General features: G+C 38.9%; 1 protein-coding gene across 1 annotated transcript in view; it reads right to left on the bottom strand.

Moving 5' to 3' along the window:
• Positions 1-26,010, bottom strand: part of ift172 (intraflagellar transport 172) — a 40,022-nt gene that overhangs the window by 1,801 nt on the left and 12,211 nt on the right. Inside the window, exons 16-46 of the mRNA XM_083933468.1 lie at positions 25,151-25,318; positions 23,961-24,097; positions 23,093-23,200; positions 22,168-22,252; positions 20,901-20,993; positions 20,499-20,576; positions 19,472-19,720; positions 18,852-18,930; positions 17,933-18,053; positions 17,256-17,400; positions 15,361-15,450; positions 14,331-14,428; positions 13,937-14,072; positions 13,688-13,804; positions 12,757-12,899; positions 12,524-12,617; positions 11,515-11,579; positions 11,110-11,290; positions 10,927-11,036; positions 8,765-8,894; positions 7,073-7,171; positions 6,833-6,942; positions 5,996-6,059; positions 5,341-5,427; positions 5,111-5,227; positions 3,991-4,101; positions 3,724-3,843; positions 3,252-3,347; positions 2,100-2,159; positions 1,864-1,962; positions 1,594-1,747 (exon numbers count right to left, since the gene is read on the bottom strand). Coding sequence (XP_083789594.1) covers positions 1,594-1,747; positions 1,864-1,962; positions 2,100-2,159; positions 3,252-3,347; positions 3,724-3,843; positions 3,991-4,101; positions 5,111-5,227; positions 5,341-5,427; positions 5,996-6,059; positions 6,833-6,942; positions 7,073-7,171; positions 8,765-8,894; positions 10,927-11,036; positions 11,110-11,290; positions 11,515-11,579; positions 12,524-12,617; positions 12,757-12,899; positions 13,688-13,804; positions 13,937-14,072; positions 14,331-14,428; positions 15,361-15,450; positions 17,256-17,400; positions 17,933-18,053; positions 18,852-18,930; positions 19,472-19,720; positions 20,499-20,576; positions 20,901-20,993; positions 22,168-22,252; positions 23,093-23,200; positions 23,961-24,097; positions 25,151-25,318 — 3,544 coding nt within the window. The remainder of the gene's footprint in view (positions 1-1,593; positions 1,748-1,863; positions 1,963-2,099; positions 2,160-3,251; positions 3,348-3,723; positions 3,844-3,990; positions 4,102-5,110; positions 5,228-5,340; positions 5,428-5,995; positions 6,060-6,832; positions 6,943-7,072; positions 7,172-8,764; positions 8,895-10,926; positions 11,037-11,109; positions 11,291-11,514; positions 11,580-12,523; positions 12,618-12,756; positions 12,900-13,687; positions 13,805-13,936; positions 14,073-14,330; positions 14,429-15,360; positions 15,451-17,255; positions 17,401-17,932; positions 18,054-18,851; positions 18,931-19,471; positions 19,721-20,498; positions 20,577-20,900; positions 20,994-22,167; positions 22,253-23,092; positions 23,201-23,960; positions 24,098-25,150; positions 25,319-26,010) is intronic.

Below are 26,010 nucleotides of genomic sequence, written 5' to 3'. Positions count from 1 at the left end.
GAACAGCACACAGTGAGGGTGTGTGTGTGTGCATGTGTTTGTTTTTGTGTGTGTGTGTGTGTGAGTGAGTGAGTGAGTGAGTGAGTGAGTGAGTGAGTGAGTGAGTGAGTGAGTGAGTGAGTGAGTGAGTGAGTGAGTGAGTGAGTGAGTGAGTGAGTGAGTGAGTGAGTGAGTGAGTGAGTGAGTGAGTGAGTGAGTGTGTGTGTGTGTGTGTGTGTGTGTGTGTGTGTGTGTGTGTGTGTGTGTGTGTGTGTGTGTGTGTGAACACATCAGTCAATTAATGGTATCTGAAAGTATATGTTATGTCATATCACTTATTTTAAAATGAGATGAGCCTTTTCATCCATTCAAAGTAAAAGAACATCCATACAAAAAAATGAGCAAAAATATTTTTTTTAAATGAAGAACTTGTGTCCCGATGTCTTGAGATAATATTTTTCCATCTGGCCTTGTCACTAGGAGTACACCTAAGTTGGTCTGCCTTGTAATAGTCTTTTAAAATAGGAAGAGCTAGTCCTCCTTTTTCTTTTCATAGCTGGAGTATCTTATATCATATCCAGGTTTTTTTTCCCCAGCGTATGTATCTAGAAATTAATCTTGCCCCATTCTTGAAATAGTTTTTCTGGTGCTTCTAAGAGCAATGACTGAACTAGGTATAAAACCCTTGGCAGGATGTCCATCTTAATGGATTCAATACGTGAGCTGAGGCTTAGATATGGTATCAGGCTCTACGTATTAATATCTGGCTTAATTCCCTTAATAAGGGATTCATAATTGATTCTTGACAGATCTTTAGGTAGATGAACTCCCAGCTATTTTACAGATTTTTCATCCCAGTTTAGCTGATATTGCTGACAGAGATCAGTAAGGGGATTGTAGTTAAAACTAAGAATCTGTGTTTTTTTGAACATTTTATTTATAACCTGAGAAAGAGCCATATTCATTCAAACATGTCATTAATGCTGGCAAGGATCATGTTGGATTACTTAGATATATTAATACGTCGTCTGCAAATAATGCCAGTTTTTGATCATCTACCATTTTTATCCCCTTAATCACTTCATTTTGTCTTATTCTGAAATTGTAAGGAGAAGAGGGCTCAGTGGGCCTCCTTGTCTCGTTGACGTTCAAGTATAAATGATTCTGAGAGCTCTCTATTGATCTTAAACCGTGCTGATGGGTTTTTGTATACTGTTCTGTCCTATTGTTTGTATTATTGTCTCATTAAAGCCATTACCACTGTCTTGAATAGGAAAGTCCATCTCACAGAATCAAAGGCTTTTCCGCATCTAAGCTCACTATCATAGCCTGGAGATTGATTTGGGTGGTATGTCTGATAATCTGTAGTGTACGTCTTATATTGTCTTGGGTTTGTCTACTTTGAATGAACCCTGTTTGATCCAAATGTATGATCTGTGGCAGAATCTTGTCAAATCTTTTAGCAAGGATAGAAGTGAACAACTTGTGATCTAGGTTTATTGGACTGTAATTAGTGCATTCTGATTTAGTGTTTTTTTTTATTTATATCAAATTACATATTCATCTGTAACAGTTAGCATTATGCACGTGTGTGTGTGTTTGTGTGTGTGTTACCAGTAAGGACACAGGGCAGAGAGCGGAGGCCTGTGTTGGCAGCCACCAGCGAGGCTTCGTACGAGTTCCTCTCGTCACGTGGCAGAACCTGCTCCAGCCGATTGTCCATGGACACCATCAGCACCCAGTCACGGATCTGCTCCCGCTGGGCGTCCTGTAACATACACAAACAAGTGTGTCAGCACTACAAGCAACATAAAAAACAAAGTCGTTAACCACAGCGTGTCAAGTGGGATGTTACGGCGTTTGTTTGGAGGAAGGTTGTCTTACGGTGACACAGAGTTTGGTGGGAACTGGAACCTCAAAGGGAATGTCGGTGTCCATGAAGTCGGAGTGATCCAGAGCGTCCAGCGTCCCCTCGTCAATCGCCTGGAGACAGATATGACAGGCGACCAGAAGGATTTGTGATCATCTATAAAATACTGGATCTTTAACTTCATGCATATCAGGAGATAGATTTCGGGGACAGGTTTTGTCCTACAGTTGATTTGTGATAGTTAACTCACATCACACAGATCCAGGAAGTGATTGAGGAAAATGAACGCCATGTTGTCCCAGCCAACAGCCTGTCAGATAAAATGAAAGAAGAATGTGTAGTTAAACTGGTAGGCAGCTTCATGCATCAGTCAGAGGAGTTGGGACGGTTGATGTTGACATTCAAGTTTCTAACCAGAGAGACGCAAATGAATGGACCACAAAGAAACAGATAACATAGTTTTGGGGTTTTCTAAACTGATCTGTCTATGTGAAAATGTAATTCTAGGTTTGCCCCTTGTCATGAGCGTCCTAGAATATATCGTGACATACTAAGATTTACTTCAGCTGAGGAATTTAGGGATTTTACAGAATATCTGGGAACTTCACCAGGTGGACCAATAAAATTTCAGCAGTGGTCTTTCATCTAATTAAATGTACTAATACCACACTGTCAAAATAATCCACTACAAGTAAAAGTCCTAAATTCAAGAAGTATGTACATATTCTCATTAAAATGTACCTTAAGAAACTAAAAGTTCTCATTGTGCAGTAAAATGTTCCCTGTCAGTTTTTTATATTTTATCTGATGTGTTTGGATGAATGTATGTTTTATTTTCCTGCTGTAGATGTTTAAGCTTGTGCTCATTGTAACTCCTTTATTTATTGGTGAGTAGTTTAATCCACAGCAGATCACCATATGTTTGTTCTGTCCTGTGAGAATCATGTATCTGTAAAAAATGTTCATGTTTTCAGCTTTGTGACGATGCATTTTCCAGCTGACCCAAGAGGCTTTTAAAGACTTTATTTAGCTGAAGAAGGAGGAGATTTTTCTCACTTCATCCTTCAGTTTATCACAAACATTCAACATCAACACATCTGGAGATAAATTGTTTTCACTGGACAGGAAGTAAATAGTAACTCAGAAAAATGACTGCAGTAAAAAGTACAATATTTACCTCTGAGATGTGGCGCAGTAGAAGTATAAAGTTGCAAAAAAAATGGCAACACTAATAAAGTACAGTACTTGAGTAAAAGTACTTAGTTACATTCCATCACTGCATTTCAAACAGTAGAAAATCAGAAAGTTGATGTTCCACATTATAAGTATAGAGAAACTCCAAAAATCTAATCTTAAGTCTAAGAACTCCTCCTGTGTCTTCCTCTTTCATTGGTGGACTCACCCTGCAGGCCAGGCCGGCCTCGTAGAAAGCCTTGTCTGCAGGAACAAGTTCAGTGTGACGCAGCAGGGACACCGACAGCTTGGCTGGAACAGTGACCTGAAAACACGCAGCAGGAGAAGAGAAGCTTTGGTGTTAAAATGAGTACTAAAACAAGTGAACTATCCAACAGTCACCGCCGACTGTGGAGGAAAAAACAGCCCAAAAGCTCTGGTATTAAAAAGATAAATTATCCTTCAGACGTTTGAGTTTGTTTTGGAATATGAATCATTCTTAGACAAAGACTGCATATATTCTAAATATGAAACGGTTGATTTTAAGTTATTGGTGAGTTGCATCGTTTCCAATAGTTCCAAATTTTTGATAACAACTGAACTGAAATATATTATCTCATATCTTGTCAGGTAAAATGCAGGTAAAAGTTAAGAATCAAGCCTTCTGCGCTCCTCTCTGAGTGTTTCTGTGTTTCGTGTACCAGCTGCGCGACTCCTTTTGCGGCAGATCTCGTGGCGTAGTAGTGAGCGATCAGCAGAAGCTGTTCGAAGTCTTCGTGAGCTGGAGAGTTGGCCTCAGCCGACCGGGACATGTTCTCACACTGAAATCATAAAACACATGCCGCACAGGCGTCAATTCACATTATACATCAGGTAAATACAGGAGTGAACCCATTTTGCTTTGCACTTAACATTAGATTGCTTTTTGGCTTTGGGGTGGTTTAAAGTAGATACGGTTGGGATTTTACCAGCTGCTGCAGGAAATTGCGGAGGTCAGCCAACATCCGATAACAGTCTGGTTCATCGGTGTCAGGAAGGTTAATCAGGTCCAGGAACAGACGCTTGTAGATGTTAAAGTTCTGAGAGTAAAAAAAGATGAAAGTTATTGGTTAGACCCAGAGGTGAGAGAAGTTCTCAAATCATTTATTTAAGTGACAGCACAAGGGCTGTGTAAGAATCTGGCAATATGATGAGTATCAAGAGGCAGAGGTTATGATTCAATATATATCATTTTAGGAATACTGTAATAGTATAAAGAACACATCATCATCTGCATACATTGTTATGTTGTGTTGGAAGAGTCAAATAGATGACAATACACCACTGAAATCTAGAAGTCAGGGCTTTAAGCAACACTGTGCATGCACACTATTAATCAATACAGTATCATAAAACTTAATATCGAAATAGCTATTTCTATAACTCTTTTTATACAGTTTATGGTCAGAAAAGGTCCGATCCCTGAATAAACATGGCGGCGGCTGAGACGCATCTCACAAACCCAGATGCAGCATTTACGTAAAATATCTGTGTAGGTTTTTGAAGAGCTGTCACCATCTTGGCAGTGCTTAACTCCGCCTGCTCACGGCTATTTAAAATATGGTTAAAAGAGGTGGAGCTTGGGTGGAGCCGAGGCAGAATTAAGCATTCTGTTAGCTACCTGTGAGCGACTAGCCCTTAATCATAATAATAAAAATTCCCCACGTGTAGAGTTGTCATGGACAGGGAAATTAATAATAGAGATATACATAAACTGTTTTTAGTAGGAGGCTGTAAACATGGAGGTCTACGAGGATCATCGCGCTTTTGGAGCCTCAAGTGGCCGTTCAAGGGACTGCTGTTTTTGGCACTACCCCGTTGGCTTCATTTTTCAGCGGCGGAGGATGGCGCTTACCTATAATGTAAAACTTCCATAATCTCAAGAGTGTTTTTCAATACTTTTTCAACTTTAATGGCCATTAATGTCATTTTGGAAGGTAGGCTGAAAGGATCTGTTTCCAGGCGATTTCAAACAGATCTGGCAGCAAAACAGGAAGCATGAGAAACACCTAATAAGGACATCCCCTGTGAGCAGTTTGACTCTGGTACCTGAGGGTTAGGTGGCGCTCCGTGCTGTATGTACAGCTGCAGAGCCTTCGGAGCCTCTCCCTCCTTGATGAGGTGTGTAGCGTATAGAGCGACGTACTTATGGAGGATCTTAAAGTTCTGACAAAACACAACAGTTATGATAGGGAGCACTGACTACATGATATTTATTACTTTTCTATTTATGGAAAACTTGAATACATCCACTTTTACTGCGTTATTTGTTTATTTACCTGTTTAGATGCGGTCTCCAGACATTTCTCCCACTGGCCTCTTTCTGCGTACATGTCCAGAGCTGCCATGACATCCACACCCACCAGCTAGAAAACACACACAGGCATAAAAAAAAGAAGCATTCCAAGTTTATTAGACCATTTAAAGTATTCAAGCATGTTTTTGCATGCTTTGTTCGGTACAATGTAAACTTTAGAATTTTCAATCAATGGCAGCTACAAATACCAGTGAATTGGAATTATTTGCTTTGTGCGGACTTGAATAACCAGAAATCATGTCATTTGTTATTTCTATTATGATATAAAACATTTCTTTTGTGATTTAACTAGTGTATTGTTTTCGCTGTGTCCTGTTTTTTATACGAGTGTTATTGATATATATACATATATATACATGCTATATATATATATATAAAATATATGTTTAACTGATATTATTAAGAAATAGTAATTTCAGTCAAATGTATACAACCTTAAACTGGATCTTCCTACAGGGATGAAACGGGTGAAAGGTGAGTTTTAATGTTTCTTTTATACATATTTTAGATTGTTCTACGTCTTGTGCAATATGATGGGATGATATATGATAAAGGAGGTCTCATATTTTGCTGATAGTGGATCAAGATCGTACGTGTTAGATTGTAATTGTACGTACAGAGTCAACTTTGCCTTGGTTCTTGAGGTGCTCTTTGTATTTCTGGTCCACGTAGTCCTCGTACCTGCCAAAGGGATCGGACTTATGAGATACAGGGTGAAGACATTCTGAACTGGAGACAATTTTGTAAATTTAAGGGATTATAATTATGTTTAAATGAGGTGGTACCACACTTAAAATAACCTGTTTATTTTCTTTAGGGTACAAGAATATAGTAATTTAAGTGTTTGTGTTGAAGTACTCAGATGTTTCACTTAAGTAAAAGTATCAGTACCACAGTGTAGAAAAAATTCAATTTCCCCGTGCGGGATAAATAAAGTAATTCTTCTTCTTCTTCTTCTTAAATACTGTTACAAGTAAAAGTCCGGCATTCAAAATCTGATTTACAGTAAAAGAACAAAAGTCTTGTTGTCAAATTATACTTTAAGTACCAAAATTAAAAGTAGTCATTATTCATAATGGCTGATTTCAGATTCATATATATTATAATATTGGATAATGATGCTGCGTTCCAGTTGTTATAAGCTGATGTTGCTAACAATGGCAACACCAGGGTAACACGTTAAATATAATGGTTTTCCGACTTTGTAACTGGGACGCGGTCAACTCTGGTGTGATGTCATTCCCAGTTCTGACTTCAGAGGTCAATGGACGGGGTATAATTATTGATGCATGCATTATGAATGTGTTCATCGCTTTAACTACATTAACTACACAATGAAGAGGAGTATAAAGTGCAATCTTTGCCTGTAAAATGTGTTGCAGTTGAACTATTAAGCAGGAGAAAATGTTAATACTTCTTGAGGTGCTGTATGTGAAAGTGTCTGTTCAACAAACCTTGGCTCCAGTTCCTTGGCAACTCTCTTGGCTTTGTTCCACTCCTCGCCCTGGATGAAGACATCGATCGCCTCTTTGATGAGGTTCATGTTCAGGTAGAGCTCAGCAGCCTGAAACACAATGGGAGAAAAGTCAGGCAACTTAAAGACACTGAAGATGAAACTGACTCATACGAACATGTCACCATGTTACCAGGTTTAAATAAGGCCAGTGTGTGTGTGTGTGTGTGTGTTCACCCACAGCGTTGTACTTCCTTAGCTGTGTGAGTCGTGGTCCAACCACTTGGACCACCTCCACCGCTCGATCTCCGCTGAGGAACTTGATGGACAACTCTGCTGCCTGGACACACACACACACAATAAATTATTAGAATCAAATGTATTCATGTAAATTTACGGATATAAAGCAGATGATACAAAAGATACAAGATTTTGTTTTGAGATTGATTAAATATGACAGATAAAATACATGTGCGTGTATAAAATAAAAACATAAAATACATTTAAAAATAGGAACTCAGACAGTGGCAGTCTGTGTTTTTTGCATAGTGACCAGAGACGGCATTTGCGAATCTCTTGATTTGTCAATCAACAGTCCAAAGCAAAAACATTTAAAATTTAAGAAAATAATAAATATATTGTATCATGTCTGTTTATAAGTCTTAATCTAAAAAAATAAAACAAATAAATATATATAAACAAAGAAAAGCTGGAACTGGAGAAAGTTTGTCATTTCTGTACTTTGGCAACTGTAACTGATAATTTATTCATCAAAATGGTTGCACATTATTTTTCTGTCGATCCACTAATTATATAATCGACTAATTGTTTCCGCTATAATTTCTAATCATTTCAAAATTTGCTTGGATGCTTAAAACCTCCCTCACTTCTGTCGTAAGCATACAACTACAATAGTTTTCAGATGTTTTGGTGACTCTGGAGAGGAGCAGAGGTTAAGTGATCACCTGTCCTTCAACAATCAAGTAATTGGAATAAAACATGCATATTGAGGCTTTCTACAGGAAGCCACATATTGATCTTGTTTACCCTCTGACCTTTCCTCGAGCACCAACGTTCAATTCTCAAATGAGCACACACTATGGGCCCTTCTTTTTCTCCTACTGGTTAATCAAACTCCCAACTATTGATCTCTGAGACCCTGTGACCTTTCTTCTTCTGCCACACCAACAGGCCGAAGCATTCAGATTTCAAATGCTCTGACCTCTGTAGCACTTCGGTCAATAAAACGCTAGATTTACTGTGAACCACCCCCCGAAGGAAATCTATGGATGTTGGTGACACTGTGACCTTTTTCCCTTCCTCCTCCATCAGGGAAAACGATGGCTACTTGCTTATTTATTCTTTATTTAAAAAAAAAAACAATTGACTGATACTGAACATATTTATTTAGCTATTTTTTTATTATTGATTTAAATGGTCAACAATTGACTGATACTGAACATGTTTATTTAGCTGTTTTTTATTATTGATTTAAATGGTCAACAATTGACTGATACTGAACATGTTTATTTAGCTGTTTTTTTATTTTTTATTATCGATTTAAATGGTCAACAATTGACTGACACCAGACATGGTCATTTAGCTATTTATTTTATTTATTTATTATTATTTAAATGGTCAACAATTGACTGATACTGGAAATGTTTATTTAGCTATTTATTTTATTTATTTGTATTTATTTAAATGGTCAACAATTGATTGATACTGAACCTGTTTCTTTATTTACTCTTTATTTTTCTCAGGGTTTATTTAGAATTGGTTGACAATGCATTACATAATTTATAATATTGTTATATAATCTAAGCAGCCTTCTGAACACCTTTCATATCACCCAAATTAGTCCACAATCCAAATAGAAAATAATTAATTACGTAGTGATTCAACTTCAGTCCTATAGAAATCTATCTTTTACCTTCATCCAGCACTTCTCCATCAGGGACGTGTTGGAGTCATCCTTCACCTTCAGGTACCACTCCACGGCCCGGGAGTACTCGCCTGACTGCTCCCACTCCTTGGCCTGTTCCAGCAGGCCCTCCACACCCCTGAAAACAACAAAACAAGCAAACAAACAAACACACAGTCACATACGGAGAGAAAGACAATTGCATTTCAATTGAGGTTCATTTTCCAGACTCTTGATTTCCGTCATCTTGCTTTGACTTAAATTTCACTGTTCTCATATTAGCATAAAGCGAAAAATGATCTTGTCGTGCCTGAAGACTGAAGAAGAACTTAAAAAAAAAACTAAAGATAGAAAACTAACTAAAAGAATAATAACAAAATATTAAAAGGTGAAAAAGTGCACTGTTGTTTAAACTGTGAACTAACACATGAGAAGCTGCTGAATCAGAATGCGCACAAACATTCTATCATGTAACTTCAATTTCTCTCCAATTTTAACACAAAATATTTGTAATTTTATTCTTATAAATCTTCTTGTTTTTTCATCTTTTTATGTATGTATTTATATATTCATTAATTCATTCTAATATTATTATTTTATTTTATTTCATTTCATTTTACTTAAAAGTGTGTTCCTCCTATGTTCTGTATTTTCTATGAAAAATAAGCAATGATCCTCTTTTTTTTTAAATGATGCTTTATAATAAAAATAATGTACAACAAAAAAATGTCATTTAACACAACACTGTCTTTTTTTTTGTCCCCAGTTGTGCGGCAGTGAATGAGGAATGAATCCATGTCTTTCTCCGTCTGGATCACACCCCATGTTTTAAAATGATCACAGCACATGGCTCACAGGAATCATGTCCACAGTTCAGCCATTTTTAATCACTGAGAATTTCTATTTCTATCCCTCTCTCTTGTTCTTGATGTCGGTCTTCATTACTTTAAATTACATTTCATGAAAAGGCGTCGGACTCAATTTTGATCACGGTACAAAACGGGAAGCATGGCTGTAAACTTTGCAGCAATAATTCAGTGTATTCTCACTTTAACCCTCACTTCCTCGCTCGTTTCCATTGGTAACTTCTGATGTTTTCTCCCACCAATGATTAAAGAGGGAGAAGTGATGTGAGGAGGATAAGAGCCGCGTGCTGCTGCTGGTCTGTCTGCTAACGAGCTATTCCGTGTTGGTAGTTTCAATTTGGGGTAATACATGAGCTGTGTTTTAATAAAGCATCAAACTGTCTTTCTGTGCATAGATTATACTGCCGGATGAGCGGGGAGAGCCTGTGAAATGTTCACAGTGGGTTTTGTGGTTTCTGCCAGGCTGGTAAGAGGTTTCTCAATAACATAACAACATAACAGGTGAACAAAATCTAATACAAACTCTTAAAATAATGTCCCTCAAATGCCAAACCACTGATCTATAACTATGAGTCAAGTCAACAAGGCTTTTGGCCTGGGCTGTTGCTACTGTTGTAACTATAACAACAGTATATACCGTACATGTGTTATAAAACATACATTATAAGAAAAGCAGATGAGGTTAAATCAAATAACCATTTTAAGATTCTCTGGACTACGATACATACATGACCAGTAGTGCTGGGCGATATGGCCAACATCTTGTATCCCGATAAAGGTTATTTTTATATCTCAATAATCATATATATTATGATTATGGCTAAGGCGATTCATCGACGTAATCAACATCATTTATTTTGAAAATACAGATAGTAGAATAGATAATATAAAATAATAATAAATAATAAAGTCTAAATTAAATAACTACATTGTAAAGTCAATTTTTGTTTAATCCTGAGTGAATACTTAACAAATTATAAGTACTGACTATTTTCTCATTCTTTAGTGTAAAATGAGCAAAACCGATGTAAGATTTGGATGTAAAAACAAAACCACAATATTCAGAGGATCCGGCCTCAAAATATTTCACATCAGATTTAATGAGAAATTAGAGCCAGTATGTGCTTGTTATTATCAATTTAGATGAAGTAATTGTGTAGCACGATATCTCGATATATGATTTCATTATGATAAGATTCCACTGAGAGACGATAAATTATCATACTGAATTATAGCCCAGCCCTGTTGACCAGTACACGAAATGATCAGAAATGTATTTCTAATATTTCGTGGTCCTAAGCTCACCGGATTCCCTTCTTGGAGGTCTCCTTCTCGTACTCCTCTTGGAGCAAGGAGAGCTTGTTGGGGAGATACTCCTTACAGATACGCATGGCATCACTCCACATGTCTGCATCCTGAGAAACACAAAATATGGATTAAATAAAATAAGTCAAAGTCTATTTTTTCTTTTCTGGCTCTTAAAGTTACCTTGTAATATTTAACAGCAAGTTCGGGTCTCTGTGCACGGAGCAGGAAGGCTTCAGCCTTCTGGAAATCTTTCTGTTCAAAGCAGAACTTGGCTTGTCCGACCAGGACCTCAGACACACTCTCTGGATCGTGGCCCTCAGCCACCCGCTGTGCACTGGCCCAGTCCTTGTTGTGGACATACCTGGAGCAGTTCATACCCAGAAGAACAACATAAAAAACCCAGAAGGTTTTAGAAGTAAGTTGAAATCCTATGTGTAGAAATTGAACATGAAAACAAACAGTACTGTATAAAGTTTTGATCATTTAAATTTAAGGTACAGTATTAGTAAATGTTACATTCCAACACTGTCTGTGAGTAGATATAAATCTATCCTTGATCAATAGCTGTAAGCTAAATCTACTCACATGAACACGGCTTCTTTGGGTTTTCCTGCTTTAATGAACTCAACCTCGGCTTCTGGAAACTTGCCCTGGCAGATGAAACATTGACAGAATCTCAGTATCAGCAGAACCGAGAGTAATTGACAAGCAGTCTAGATCTTTCTCTGTGACAGTGAGTCCGAGCAATAATTCAATGTACAATTTTTTGGTAAAAATTCCTCCAAAATCCAACATTAAGACAACCAGACCTCGAGGAACCCCACAGAAAAACCCATGCTGTGATTTGGGATCAAGAACATTTGACATTTAGAGATTTCTGCAAGAATTGAATTACGCTGATTGGATGCAAGCACTTGTGTTGTGTAAATTGCTCAGAAAAAAACCCTTATTGTCAATATATACATAGGAAGTCCATCCATCCTATGAATGCTCCAGGTCTCTAGTTTGTGTCTGTACATTTTTAATTATCCTAAAGGTCACAACAGCTCATTTTAGACAAAAAATGCTCTCACTACGATGAAATGTCTCCTATAGGGACAGACATCATCACATAAAAAGACTCTCATTGAATCCACAAGAGTCTCAGCTTTACAGTCAGACCCAAGTTATGAGATTCAACACTGTTTATTGACACAAGTATGCAGAAATATTCAAATACTCCATTTTAGAATAGTCAGAGGTCAAGGAACCCCTTTGAAAATGGCAATGGCAGTTTTTCCCTTTTCCTAACTGGAGCATTGTATTTACAAGCTAGCATGTCATGGTTGGTACCAATGGAGTCCTTAGATTGTCTAGTTTAGGTGATAGATTCATCTTCACTATAGCCTTAAAATTGTTATAAATAAAAAAGACTGAGGTTAAATGAATATAGAAATATACTGCCAAACTGTCACTGCAGCAAGGTGTTTTGTAGCAGTTATTCATTTGCTTGTTGACATGATGTGGTTTGTGGAGGTGAGATTTAAAACACACAGTGGTTTTGCTAATACATAGCATAAACATAAAGTATGCTGCAGGACTGTGACAGATTTACCTCATCTTCCAGGTATATGGCATGTTTGAGGTGGATCTCAGGAATCTTTTCTTTGCATGAAAGACGAGCCAAATCAAAGGCAAAGTCAAATGAGCTGTAAATAAAGAACAATAAAATCAAGGTTTTTACAATACAATCAAGAGGGGTGAATATTCATCTGGGAAACTACTTTTGTGTGATCCTATTAAAGCCAGCAGGTGGATGTTGTGTCAACATGTTGTGGTGCAGCTCACAAGTTATTTGAAGCGAACTCAATGGCGTATTCCAGGAGGCCAAACTTGTTGAGCAGCTTGACGGCTGCCTCTCCTCCCAGGCTCCGAGCCCACAGGTAGGCCACTTGCTTCTGGGCTCCTGCACCTCCGTGGCTCTTAGCCACCTGAAACATGTACACATACATGTGTAAATATATATCACTGTAGAGGTTCCTAAACCTCTCACTACAGATAATCCTAGAGGAAAACATCTGGGGGGAGCTATAAAGTTGCTCTGTGCTCCCAAACCAGCAGCAGCGATAAACAACAGGGAAGCACACACACACAAACACACACACAAACAAACACACACACACACACACACACACACACACACACACACACACACACACACGTGCAATAAAAGCGCACACGCATACGTGTGCACGCACACGCACACACGTGCACGCACACGCACACGCACACGCACACGCACACACACACACACATATATATATATATACTTATAACTGTATTGTAATTTGACAGGTGAAATGACGTTCACTGCAGAGAAGATGGCATTGTTTTCATTTGACCTGGTGTTTAAAGTTTTTATTAAAGCCAGTGTGTGTTTTATGTGATTATAGCTTCTTCCAAATTATTTTGGTGGCATAAGCTTGTTTGGAAAACAAATATCTATTTTTTTTTCAAGAGCATTAGTTACCCAGTGTCTTTAATCTTTATTAACTCATTTAAACCCATACTACACCTGTGTAAACCAACAAAGCTTTAAAATATAGACCTTTTCAATGTAATTCCATTGCTAGGCAACAGCCTGGGTCCATGTTATTCACACACACTGCAACAGGGAATAAACTGGGACACATTTAGAATAGTCGATACAAAACTGTACATATCTTTGAAGATGTTAACAGCCGGCAAACCAACGAAACAAATGCGACCATATATCTACCCTGTATGCATCCTCCCACATATCGTTGACTCTGTACATGTGGACAGCAGCTTTCCACTCTTCAGCCTCCATGAAGTGGTACTCTGCCTCTGAGAACCTGGATTCAGCCTCCAACTCCTACAAGAAACGTTTACGCCAAACAAAACGACAGAACAAACACATCATCAGGGACAGAAAGGTTCAGCCAGAAAACTGATTCAACTAAACTGTAAGCACTAATCAGAGTTAGAGCACATTACTGTAATGTACTTTGGCCAGGTGCAAGTGGGTCTCTGACAGCAGGTCGGGGTGATGTTTGGCCACCAGGCGAATGACATCATCAAACATCCGGTTCTTCTTGTACATGGTTATGGCGAGATCAGGCTGCTTCACTGTGGCAAACAGCCTACACACACACACGCACGCACACACAACCATTAGTAACTGTTTGCTGTTTTTAACGTGAAAGTATCAAAAGATGTAAGTCAAGACATGATAAAGTCAGATAGTCGAAACAGGAAATTCCACCTGTCAACAGACAAACTCCTGTTCTCATTATTTTTCTTGCTGTAACTACAAAAACAGTTGTGTTACTTTCCTCGCTCCATGCCCTTACTCCCAACAGCCGACAATGCACAATTACTATAAATAAATCTCCATTTACCTCTCAGCCTCCTTGAATTTCCCATCTCCCTCCAGCTCCTGAGCTCTGCTGATGTAAAGAGCCATAACCTCCTCCTCCGTCATGCACTTCACTGCCAACTGCAAACCAAAAAAAGTAAATGGCTTTGTTAATAGAAAGCCCTATATCAGGGACCAAAATACACTTAAAAAATTATGTTATTAGCGTTGTCCACCCAAAAATAAATGAAACGCTGTCACGTTTTTGTCTTAACAGGGAAGTTTACATGTTTTGAATTGTGGTTGTATGAGGTTCTTACCCATAGTCGGTGTATTACCTACAGTAGATGGAAGCTAAGAAATGTACTGCTGTGGACGGAGTATTTTCACCATCTAAAAAAATGGGTGTCAGTTCATGTGTACGCTTTACATTTAGAATATTTTCACTGCTTTAACTTGCTGTCACACAGCCCTTTCCAATGGGGAACTGAAGCAGTTGTATCCATCTAAGCTCTCGTCAAAGCCACCAGACTCCACCAGACTAATGTTTTTGTCAATGGAGTCTGGTGGCTTTGAAGAGAGTATAGATGGACATAACAACCTCAGTTCCCCGTCGGAAAGGGTTTGTGTGACAGCAGGGTGAAAAGCGTTGAAAATATTCTAAATATAGCTACACACTTAAACCAATATGGATGTTTTTTGTATCCTTCTTGATGCTGGGCAGCATCTGTTATATTATTATTATAGTATATTGTATGAAATGGGAATCCCAGAGTGTAGCTTCCTATGATGTTGCTTGTTAATTGTCTTAGTCCGCTGTTTGCAGTTATATGGGTTTATCTTGTCCTTTACTTTTCTTGCTTCATGTCTTTTTATATTCAAATCCTTTGCTACAATCCAATAAATAAAAAAAATGTTTTATTATACAACCTCATATGACCCCATGTCAGAAAATCCGAACTATAGCTAGGCAGATTCTATATTAATGGAATGTTTAATCTAAATGTTTTAATTTGTCACAATAATGCATAGTGTTCTCTTTATTTTACATACTTGTTTGTGTCCATACTAACCTTATGAGCCTCCTCCCAGCGTCCTGCTGCAGTGAACATTTCTATAGCATCTTTGATGTGACCTCCTTTCACAAACAGTTGCTCTGCCACCTACAGGCCATCAACACACAAAATACACACAACATTGTCCCCTCAGAAAATCTAAAATACAGTCTGAATTTTATAATTTTGGAGCATATTAATATGTTTAAATAGTATTTATGCAGGGTAAACACAGCACACAAAAACTCAGAACAGCTACCTGAACTGAAAAGCGTTATTTGTTACCATGGTGTTTAACTATTAATGGAAGAATTTAGGAGAGATTGGGCAGAAGGAAAAGGGAAACATCCACCATTTCAATGTGAATAGATTTTTGCTACATAAAAGCAAATGGCATTTCCCATTGAACCTGTTCTTATACTGGCATCAGTGAAACAAATGTATGTGCTGGTTCGTTCCGATTAAAAAACGTTTACTCATTGTTTTTTCTCCCTCTGTGATAATTTCTGTATTGAAATCACAGGTCTTCATGGTTTTAGTTTGCACTGAATAACACTTTTCCTGCAACTTCCACAAGTTGGAACGCAAAGAGCTTGTTATCTTAATTACTTTCTGTGAATGTGCCCGTGGAGCAAACAAGACTGAAATGGCCTGCTATTTTCAGAGGCTGGCAAGTCTGTGGAGGCTGTTTGGCTCAGCTGAGCTCATCAGAACAAGCAGAGCAGCGTCATCTCTCTTCATTTTCTCTTTTCTCTGTATTCATACCAGCTATCTCTTCCTCTCCTCCCTTTTCCAACAGTTCCTGTATATCTAGTATTTAGGCAACTACTGAAACTATTGTAACAACCATCCGACTTGTCATTATTGCCAAAGCACCCTCGGGCAAACACAGCTCCCACACTGCTCCATATAGACTGAACTAAAGCTGATCCTGGGCTCTGACTTAATGGCTCAAATGTGTGCCAGGTTGTGCATGTAATGTATTTGCCATGGATGTGTGTATATCCTTGAGAAACGTGCAGAAATTAATTGCCAGTGGCAAAATGTCACCTACTGCCTACTACCCTCTGGCTGCTTCCATCTTACTGTCCGGTGTGGCGTTCAGTGAGCAAAACTTATCTCAGGTACTCACTTAACCAGAAAGCCAAATATACCAGCATTTAGATTTACATATACAGTAATTTTACAAAGTAAATATGGGAACATAATTTATGAGGCCTGTTAAGAAAGGTCAAAATTAGGCAAGGTCCATAAACCTGTAAGTAAAAAGTTACCTATTTACACATCCAGCATGAAGTCAGTACGTAACATCATTCATTTGGATTCATGTTTCCGACTTCATAAACATACGTCCAATTTTCTTTTAGCTCTATTTTTGGTCTCAACCTGCACCTGAGACAAATGTGTGTCTCTTTAGCTGCTAAAGTCTCCATGTATTCACCAGCCAGTCACTAACTTTTGTCCGTCTGTCTGTCGTTTGGTCGCAGAGCAGGTGGCGTCCATTCCAGTTTTTCACTGAAAACAGCTGCATGCTGATAAATCTGCTAAACATGCTAAATCTCGGAAATGCAGTCAGGTGATTACGAGCGACACCCTTTACATGATACATAGCCACACAATAAAAAAATCTGATTAGTGCAGCTTTATTGACTAATGTTAGTGTTTACGTACACTGAGCTACGACCACCAAGTGTAAGTCCAGAAATAAGCTTTACCTAGTTACTTTGGCCATTTTACCAGTCACTGACAACACGGCCGTTTAGGTATAGCTTCACTGCTCATGTTAAACACATCACTGCACAAGGACACCTAAAAACATTATTTCAGGAAATACAAAAATGTTTTGAAAAATTAGAATTTAGCTATTATCAAAGGGAGGTCATACATGTCGTACCACGTGCCGCCTCTCTCACCTCATACTCCTGCATGGAGGCGTAGTACTGAGCTATCTTCACGTAGTATTTCTCTGCTGATGAGTCCTCCTGTAACTCCAGGATGTGGACGGCTTTCTTCCACTGACGAGCTGCAATGGCTGCCTCGATGGCTTTGAGCGAGCAGCTAAGAGAGGGAAGACAAGCGACAGAACTTTAGTGTTGTGCGTATATCCTCAAAAATGTCATGATATAAGCATCAACACTGAGATGTAGATTTATAGATGCAGGTTTACACTAGGACAAAATGGAAGGACAGGACAATTTGGGTTAGAATAGAATAAACTTGGGTTAGGATTTAAGTTAGACTAAATAATTTTGTTACAACTGAGACAGATTGAAACTTCATTGGCAGGATACATTGCAGGCAGAAGTAGTATTTTTTTTGTTTCTGTGGAGAGTTTTAGTTTCCCACAGTCAAAATTCAGTTTTAGATGCTTTTTCAACCTGGAAAGAATAAAAATCTGGGCGCTGATATCTGTCTTTATTTGGTATATTGGGGGAATAAAACCAAGTTTAAAGATATCTATTATGGTCCTGGTGATGATTTAAAGAACTATTGGCTGTCTCTGTTGAATTGTTTTAAAAAAAAAATGTGTCATCTTTCCTCCTCTCCATCTGCCCAAATCTTTGTCTCTTCACTCCTCTATAACGCTTACCCTGCTTCAATGAAGTGGTTGATGGCGGCGTCCATCTGTTTCTGCTGGACGAGGTAGTCTCCCCAGGCCTCTTCCAGTTTCACCACCTCAGCAGGGAAGGCGAGACGAGCCAGCTCCACCGCTACAGGGAGCAGAAACTTTATTTAATAAGCTGTCCATCTAGTATATGTATATGAGTGCTGCAGGGATGACATAGGACAACCCGGAAGTTAGCATTGCCCTAGTTCCCTTGACAAAATGCCAACAGATCTTTCCACTGGGTTTTGGATTAGTGTAAAAATAAGCACTGCGGCGAAAAAAAGATTATGATAAGTAGACGTTTTTAGCAAGATTATCTTCACAAAAGAACACCACTTTCGTGATTTTTGAAGGATAAATGCAATCGGCAGAAGTAAAAAGCTAACATTAGGCTATAAACAAACTACACCACCCTTTAGCTTCCAACTAAATTCTCTAGTACGGCGAGTTGACAGTTATGGTCTCATCAAGCCATGAGTGGCATATTTTGTCTCGTAGAACAAAACCGTAAAATCTCTTAAGCCTGTGGAACTGGAAAAAAATGCTAACTCACTTCTGGGCTTTAGGTACTACTTGTACCTTTTGCACTTATATCAAATGTAAAACAAGACTAAAAGCCATGCTAGCTGTGTGCTAATCAGCATTAACAAAGTACAGCTGAAACCAATGGGAATGTCAGTACTTATTCAGGTATTTGGTCAGTTTCAAAGTGCTGTAAACACTTGAATTTTGACCTGATGATGGTGCTAGAAAAAAAGTCAGTTAGTTATTGATATATTTCAGTCCGGACCAAAGTGTTGGACTGATCAATCGATCCTTAGAGCGATGATGTTATCATGACACACATTTTGGTAGTTATTCAAAATATAGGATAATCATATTCATGGTATCCTTGATTTACCTTTCCTGAAGGCACCTCCTTTGCAGTAGCACTCCAAAGCTCTCTGGTTGTTTCTGATCTTCTCATACAGATCTCCTGCCTGGTAAGAGGTCACAGAGTATATCAATGTATAAAGATAAATTGACATGTAGGTTAAATCCAATATGGATATATGTATGGAAACTACTGAACTATGAAAACCCCAGTTTCATTAAAATTTGTTTAAAGGCTAATTGAGTGGCTTTTCTAACCTGTCAACAACCCGTGATCCTTGCAAGATACATAAAATATAAAGAACGTCAGCAGGACATATCGGATACTTCAAGTTAAAATCACATATTATCAGCATCCACATCAACCCCTTAAACACCTAAACTGATGAAACCCTGCTTAAGCCATCAGGATACAGCGAAAAATTTTGTTGTGCAGTTTTATTCTCTCTTTCCCACCTGTTACATAAACACAGATGGCTCGAGGAGGAGAAATGAGTTCTCTGACAAACGGCTACAGAGAGACACAGAGAAATAACGAACAGATGGAGGGAGACAGAGTGTTCATCTGTTGATACTTCTCCTCTCCTGGCATTTGTTAGGGATAAGATTTAGACAGCTGTGACCAATTCTGCATTAAACAACGCTCACCCTCTCATAAAACTCTCCCTTGATGAGACTGGCGGCGATGCGGCTGACGGTGTCGCTGTTGTTGATGATGTCCGGATGGCTGATGGCCAGTCGGGCGGCTTTAGCCGGCAGTCCGGCCTTCAGGTAGAGGTTGATGGCACCCTGAAAGTCTCCCTCGCTCTCCTTCACCTCACCGGCCTTCTCGTCCTGACCCGTCTCTGTTAACCACTGGTAATAGTTTCCACGCAGGCTGTCCAGCTCTGGGTGGCCCTGAGAGAGTCATTTTGGGTTGAGAGTGGGGTTGTTTCTAACTCGGTACGGAACCAGCGGCAAAACAATTAGTTGACAGGGAGAAAATTAACTGACAACATTTCAAGCAAAAGTGTGGAATACTGTGATTTGCTCATTTTCACTGTATTATTTCACATTGAATATCTTTGGATTTTTGAATTATTAATTGGAAATAAACAATTTGAAGATGTTGGTTTGGGCTTTGAGAATATATTATAGGCTACTATCTAATATAATTAATAGATTCATTGTTGATACAGTTGTAGTAAAAACATACAGGACCTTAAATTTTGGTAAGAATCTAATACTTTTATTGCATCACAGATAGTACACATCTTTTCTTAGTGAAAAACAAACAATCTAAACTAAAGGTAATCATAAATCATAAGATCCGCCTTATAAAAAATGTGATTAAAAAAGGCAATGGAACAAACTTGCAGCGATCACAGAGGCGCTGTTGTTGAGGTGCATAGATAAATGCACAGCGATGTTTACAGAACATGCAACCAAAACTTTCACGGCCTGCTTTTTCTTTTATCTAGCTACATTCAATGAGAAAATGGATTTTAAGAAAATAAGAAAATAAATTCTACATAATTTGAATTTATGAGCTGTGTCCAAATTGTTACTTTCATTCATGATCATCCCAATAACGGAAATTCGTTTTGAGTCTGGTCCTTGAAAAATAGTGACAGTACGCAACAACAGACAGCAAGAGCAAAATGTGTACGTATGAATTTAGTGTGTTGGTTGTCACCTTGGCCTCAGCCACAGCGATGCAGTCGTCCCACATATGGAGCTCCTGGTACATCTCTATAGCTTCATCAATGGAGTTCTGCAGAAACATTAGGACTCAGTGCTGCACAAATATATCATAAGTAATAAAGCATGTACAGGTGTGATATTGATCTATGGTAAATGGACTTTACATGGCACCTTTCTAGTCTTCCACAAACTCAAAGCTCTTCATTAACCAATTACCACAGTGATAGCAGAGGCTGCCATGCAAGGAAGAAGGAGAAAACTAATGTGGTTGTATGGTGCAAGTATAAATATGTGCAACAATATTGTTGTAAAATCCATCAGTAATTAAATCTACATATATTGTATATAAATATAGCAAGTGTGTACATAAGCCTTGGTTGTTTGTGTCACCGACCTGCTCCATGTAATGCATCTCAGCCAGTTTAAAGTTCTTATCCAACATGGCCACGTGGGCTTGGACCTGGAAAAACGCTGTTCCATCTCCTGCCTGGTCAACACACACACACACACACACACACACACACACACACACACACACACACACACACACACACACACACACACACACACACACACACACACACACACACACACACACACACACACACACACACACACACACACACACACACGTAATAAAAGCGCACACACACACACACACACACACACACACACACACACACACACACACACACACACACACACACACACACACACACTCACACAGAGACACACACACACACACACACACACACACACACACACACACACACACACACACACACACACACACACACACACACACACACACACACACACACACACACACACACACACACACACACACACACACACACACGACAAAAGACGATGACTGATGTTTAAATCTTTGAAGAATATATTGAATTATTCAGGTTTTGCTGTGTCAAAATGTTCAAATTTACGGCTACTGAATATCAGGGTAGAATACTGGTAATCAATGGTGGAACGTAAGTAACTTAGTAGTAATTTACTAATAAAAATTCAAGGTACTTGTACTTTACTTGAAGGTCTTCATGTCTGTGTCTTTGTCTGCACCTGTTTGGTAATCAGCGGTAATCGCAGGTGTGTTTTGGGATCCTACTTTCACTTGTTTTTTGAAGTTTCATTGTCGGCAGTCATCGCTCTTTTCTTTGTTTGTAGGGCCAAAGTTACCGTTTACGCCAGCAGAGACCGGATTAATCAGTACGCTGCTTCACACAAAGGTTTGTTGAAGAGCGAGTCTTTTGCGTTAGCTCCACCTACCGGAGGAAACGCATCACTAACTGTGTGCTGCTTGTGATTTTTGTCGCCACAGACATCCAGCTCGTCATACTGCAAATGCAAATGCCTTCATCAGTGAACCACAGGCTCAATCGGCATCATTCAGCGGTATATAATGACTTAACAGACATTTATTTAAATTAAAATCTTTAAGACTATTACTTTAAGTGATTTAAGTGTGACTGCTGATGCTGATACTTTTGTACTTTTACTTAAGTAACATTTTGAATTCAGGACTCTGCTGTACTGTACAGGCATGTAAGACTTGGACGCTGTCTTGTGGTAATAGCCTCTTTTATCTACTCTTACTTCTGGAGATGTACTGTTTTGTCTTGTATCTGGGCTGATATGAAACACACCATTTCCTGTGAAACTTTATCCGCAATCTGGTTTGTTTGGTGGAGGAAACGCACAGTTGAGACGTCCCCCAACGCAGCAAAACACCTGGAAGAGATAAAGAGAAACAAAGAGTGAGCGAGCAAGTAATAGAAACAGAGGAAGAAAGACGAAAACACAGAAAGAAACTTTCAATAGAGTGAAGGAAGAAGGTAATACTGGCTCTGAAAAACTGCTCACTAAATCAACTAAGATGAATTAGAGCTTTTGTCTAATTAGATACGCTGCAGTCGGAGGGGCTGAGAAATGAAAAGGCACATCTTTTTGGCCACTTTATTACCAACTTTCTGTGAACGGTTGCATCAGATTAATGAACAAGTCATGAAAGAAAGAAAAAAGTTAAAGTAAAAAAAAAAGTCCTTCTGTCTGACTCTTTCTCACTTCACTCCCTCATTAACATTACCCACTTTAGACAAAAACGTTTCTTTCCCCGATTTTTCATGATTTATGCAAATCAAGCCGACGCCTAACGAACAGCACATACATTATTAATGACTGAGAATTCAGCAACGTTTCTCAAAACAGAGAGAAATAAAGATGGAGAGAGAGAGAGAGAGAGAATGCTTATGATTAAAAAAAATGTCTTTGATGATTAAAGACGTTAGAGAGGGAGGTCAGGCAGGGACACAGTTGTCTGCAGTGTGTGTGTGTGCGTGCGTATGTGCGTGTATGTGTGTGTGTGTGTGTGCGTGTGTGTGCACTTATCCAAGTGTCCAAAAGTGTGCTATTTCATTCCAGGTGACTAAAGTCCCCTCGTTGTCTCCTTTCTCTTCAGTCACAAAGATAAGTCTCTCTTACAATGAAGACTGATAAAGAATGTAATTAAAAAGCTCAGAGACACAGACATCAGCTTGCAAGGTTGTGTTTGTGTGTGTGTGTCTTGCTGACCTTTCTGCGATGTGCAGCTGGTGAGCCTCCAGAGCCAACTTGCTGAGCGTCTTCCACATGGCTTCAGTCTCTGGTGACATCTCAAGAGTCTCAAGGAATGCTGTCGCTCTGTCAAAACACACACACACAGAGCTATGAGGGATGAGACGACAGAATAGACTAGTTCTTCCAATGCTACACCTTTCAACCAAGTTTCATGAAAATCAGGTCAGTAATGTTTCCCTAATCCTGCTGACAAAGTAAAAACATGACCTCCTTGGTGAAGGTAATAATTATTACTTATGGTGCAAGCAGCAAATAGGCAGCAGAAAATTGAAAATGTTCATTTCATATCATTTAATTAAAAATGAGCAAATGCGATTTTAATGTTTTTGTAAATTAAAAACATTAAAATCGCATCTAAAGCCATTTATTGTTGAAAAATGAAGTTTAACACTTTTCAAGATACTCTTTTATCTCTGGTCAACCTCTCACCAGAAAGACAAGTATACGTCACCAAAATCCTCTTAGAAGGGGGGTTGGCCCGGAGTTCAGAGCCTCAGTGAAGAGTTCAGCTGCTGCTCCTCCAAATTGAGAGGTCAGCTACAACCATTTGAAAGCATCACTTTGGAGGTGCTGAAATCATGACACACTGAGGAGGAGACTATGCCACCCAGCTGGCCTGGGAGCTCTGAACCCTCAAGAAGAACTCGAGGAAGCTGCTGGATAAAAGGACATCTGGTCTGTTCTGTTCGCCCTGCTGTCACTGTGACTCTGATCCAGAAAAGCAGCAAGCAGTCGGAAGGCCGGATAGATGTTCAACTCGACAGTAATGACAGCGATGGGTTGGTTTGTGAATCTAATATCTGTCAAAGTAGTCCAGACTTACCTGTCGTAATCCCCATCGTCAATCGCCGTACCAAACTCGATGAGGCCTTCGTCAAGCGTGTACGTCACAGTGTTGACGCCCTCTGTCACGATCACATCTGTCCTCCCATCCACTCTTTCTAGATCCACAATGTCTCCCTGACAAAGAGAAGTGAAACCAATTTAAACCTGAATGAGAGAGTGATTGTGTGTAACTAAGTAGATTCACTCAAGTACTGCACCCGTTCTTAAGTTCAAATCTGAGGTATTAGGGCTGTTAAGGGTTGTTTTGGTCTAAGTCGACTGAGATTTCTTTAGTTGATTACTCATTTTTCCTGCTTTTTTCATGTCGATGATTTATTTCCCAGATATTTATGAGCACATCTCTGGTAAACAACACAAGATTTAGAGTGGTGTTTTTGCATCAGTCTTTGTAGAGATCATGTTCCTTTATACTTCTAGAATTCAGAGGCAAATATTATACTTTTTTACTTTTTTATTTGACATATAGTTTCTTATTACTTTCGAGATTTTACACACAAAAGATGTGATTATCTTATAAAAAATGAGGCACTATTATTGAATAAATTACTTAACAGAATATAAAATAAAAGTAGCTCCAACTCCACCGACTACAACAGTAAAATGCTACTTACACATTAATGCATCAGTAATAATAATCACATGAGATCAAATAAAGTAACATGACACTCACAGGAGCTGCGTTTCTGCATTAAGTACATTTTGCTAAGATTACATACATACTTTTACATAACATGTTCTTACTTGTAATGAATAATTTGTTCACACAGTGTGGTATTGCTACTTTTACTTAAGGACCTGAATATTTCTTCCACCACTGGGACGTTGTAATTATCATTTATTTGGTTCCATTAAAAATAAAAAAAATTAAAACATTTTTCAAAAACGATGGGCCTCGTCAATCCTTATCTAAAACACGTGATAAATTGTCCAGTTGCACCCTCTGCCTGGTTTTTATTATTAATGAGAACATAAGTGAGTGAAATTAAAAAGTATTTAAGTATAAAAAGAGGAAACTATGAAAATGATCAAACTTAGTAGCATCAGTTTACTCACTCTTAGGAGAAATACTTTACTACCAGCCTGTGAAAAACAATTGTATAATGCCTTCTGTGGTCCCATAATGTTTGACAAAATAACCGTGATGATGTCATAGCGATGTCGTCTCACCTTGATGGGGAACATGGTGATGCTCTCTGGGCTGTCTATGCTGTACCAGATGCAGAGGCTTCCCCTGTTCTGAGCGACCACCACGTCACTGCCAGGTACCCACTGGACGTAGGAGCAGAAACTCAGCAACGTGGTCTTTACGCCACTCTCTATGTCATACAGATGGAGCTGAGGAGGAAGGAGAGGGAGGGAAATATAGAAGTTCTTCATAATTGTTCATATCAGTGATGGTTCCCGCTGATATATACTTATATATATATACACTGGAGATCAAAATTAGAGAACAAGTTATTAATACTTGTTAATCTGAAATGTTTTTCACGGTCGTCTACATAAAACATGAGCATGAGAGGACAGGATTATGCAAAGACTCAATGTGGAATCGGTACAACACTGCAGCTGGAGTTGCTCGCCAGTTCAGTGCTGAACAGGGCAAGGATCTGTCTCTGCACACTGTCTCGTCATTAAAGACAATTTGGACTGAAAGCTCACTCTGCAGTGACCTCTCATCAGCAGAAATAATAAAAAGGCTAGAGCATGCTGAGGAGCATGTTGTGTGACAGAGGAGAACTGATCCAGAGTGACTTCAATAATGAGAGTACGTTAAATTTATTTATGTCTGATGGGAAACGTTATGTTGGGCTTAGGACTGGGGAAAGACTGAACCCAAAGTGTGTAAAGTAGTCAGTTAAATTTTGAGGTCCTGACCAGGGTATACCACACCTCACGCCCGATGTCAGCTGGGATCGGCTCCAGCCCCCCGCGACCCCGACAGGGACAAGTGGTTGAAGATGAATGAATAAAGTATCATGGTTTGGGGGATGTCTTCCGCAGCAAGAGTTGGGCCTCTTGTACAGCTA

The sequence above is a fragment of the Echiichthys vipera genome (genome assembly GCF_963691815.1).
Source record: "Echiichthys vipera genome assembly, chromosome: 19".
Classification (NCBI taxonomy): Eukaryota; Metazoa; Chordata; class Actinopteri; order Perciformes; family Trachinidae; genus Echiichthys; species Echiichthys vipera.
The sequence above is the reverse complement of the archived record's forward strand: the minus strand, read 5'-3'. Positions and strand labels throughout refer to the sequence as shown.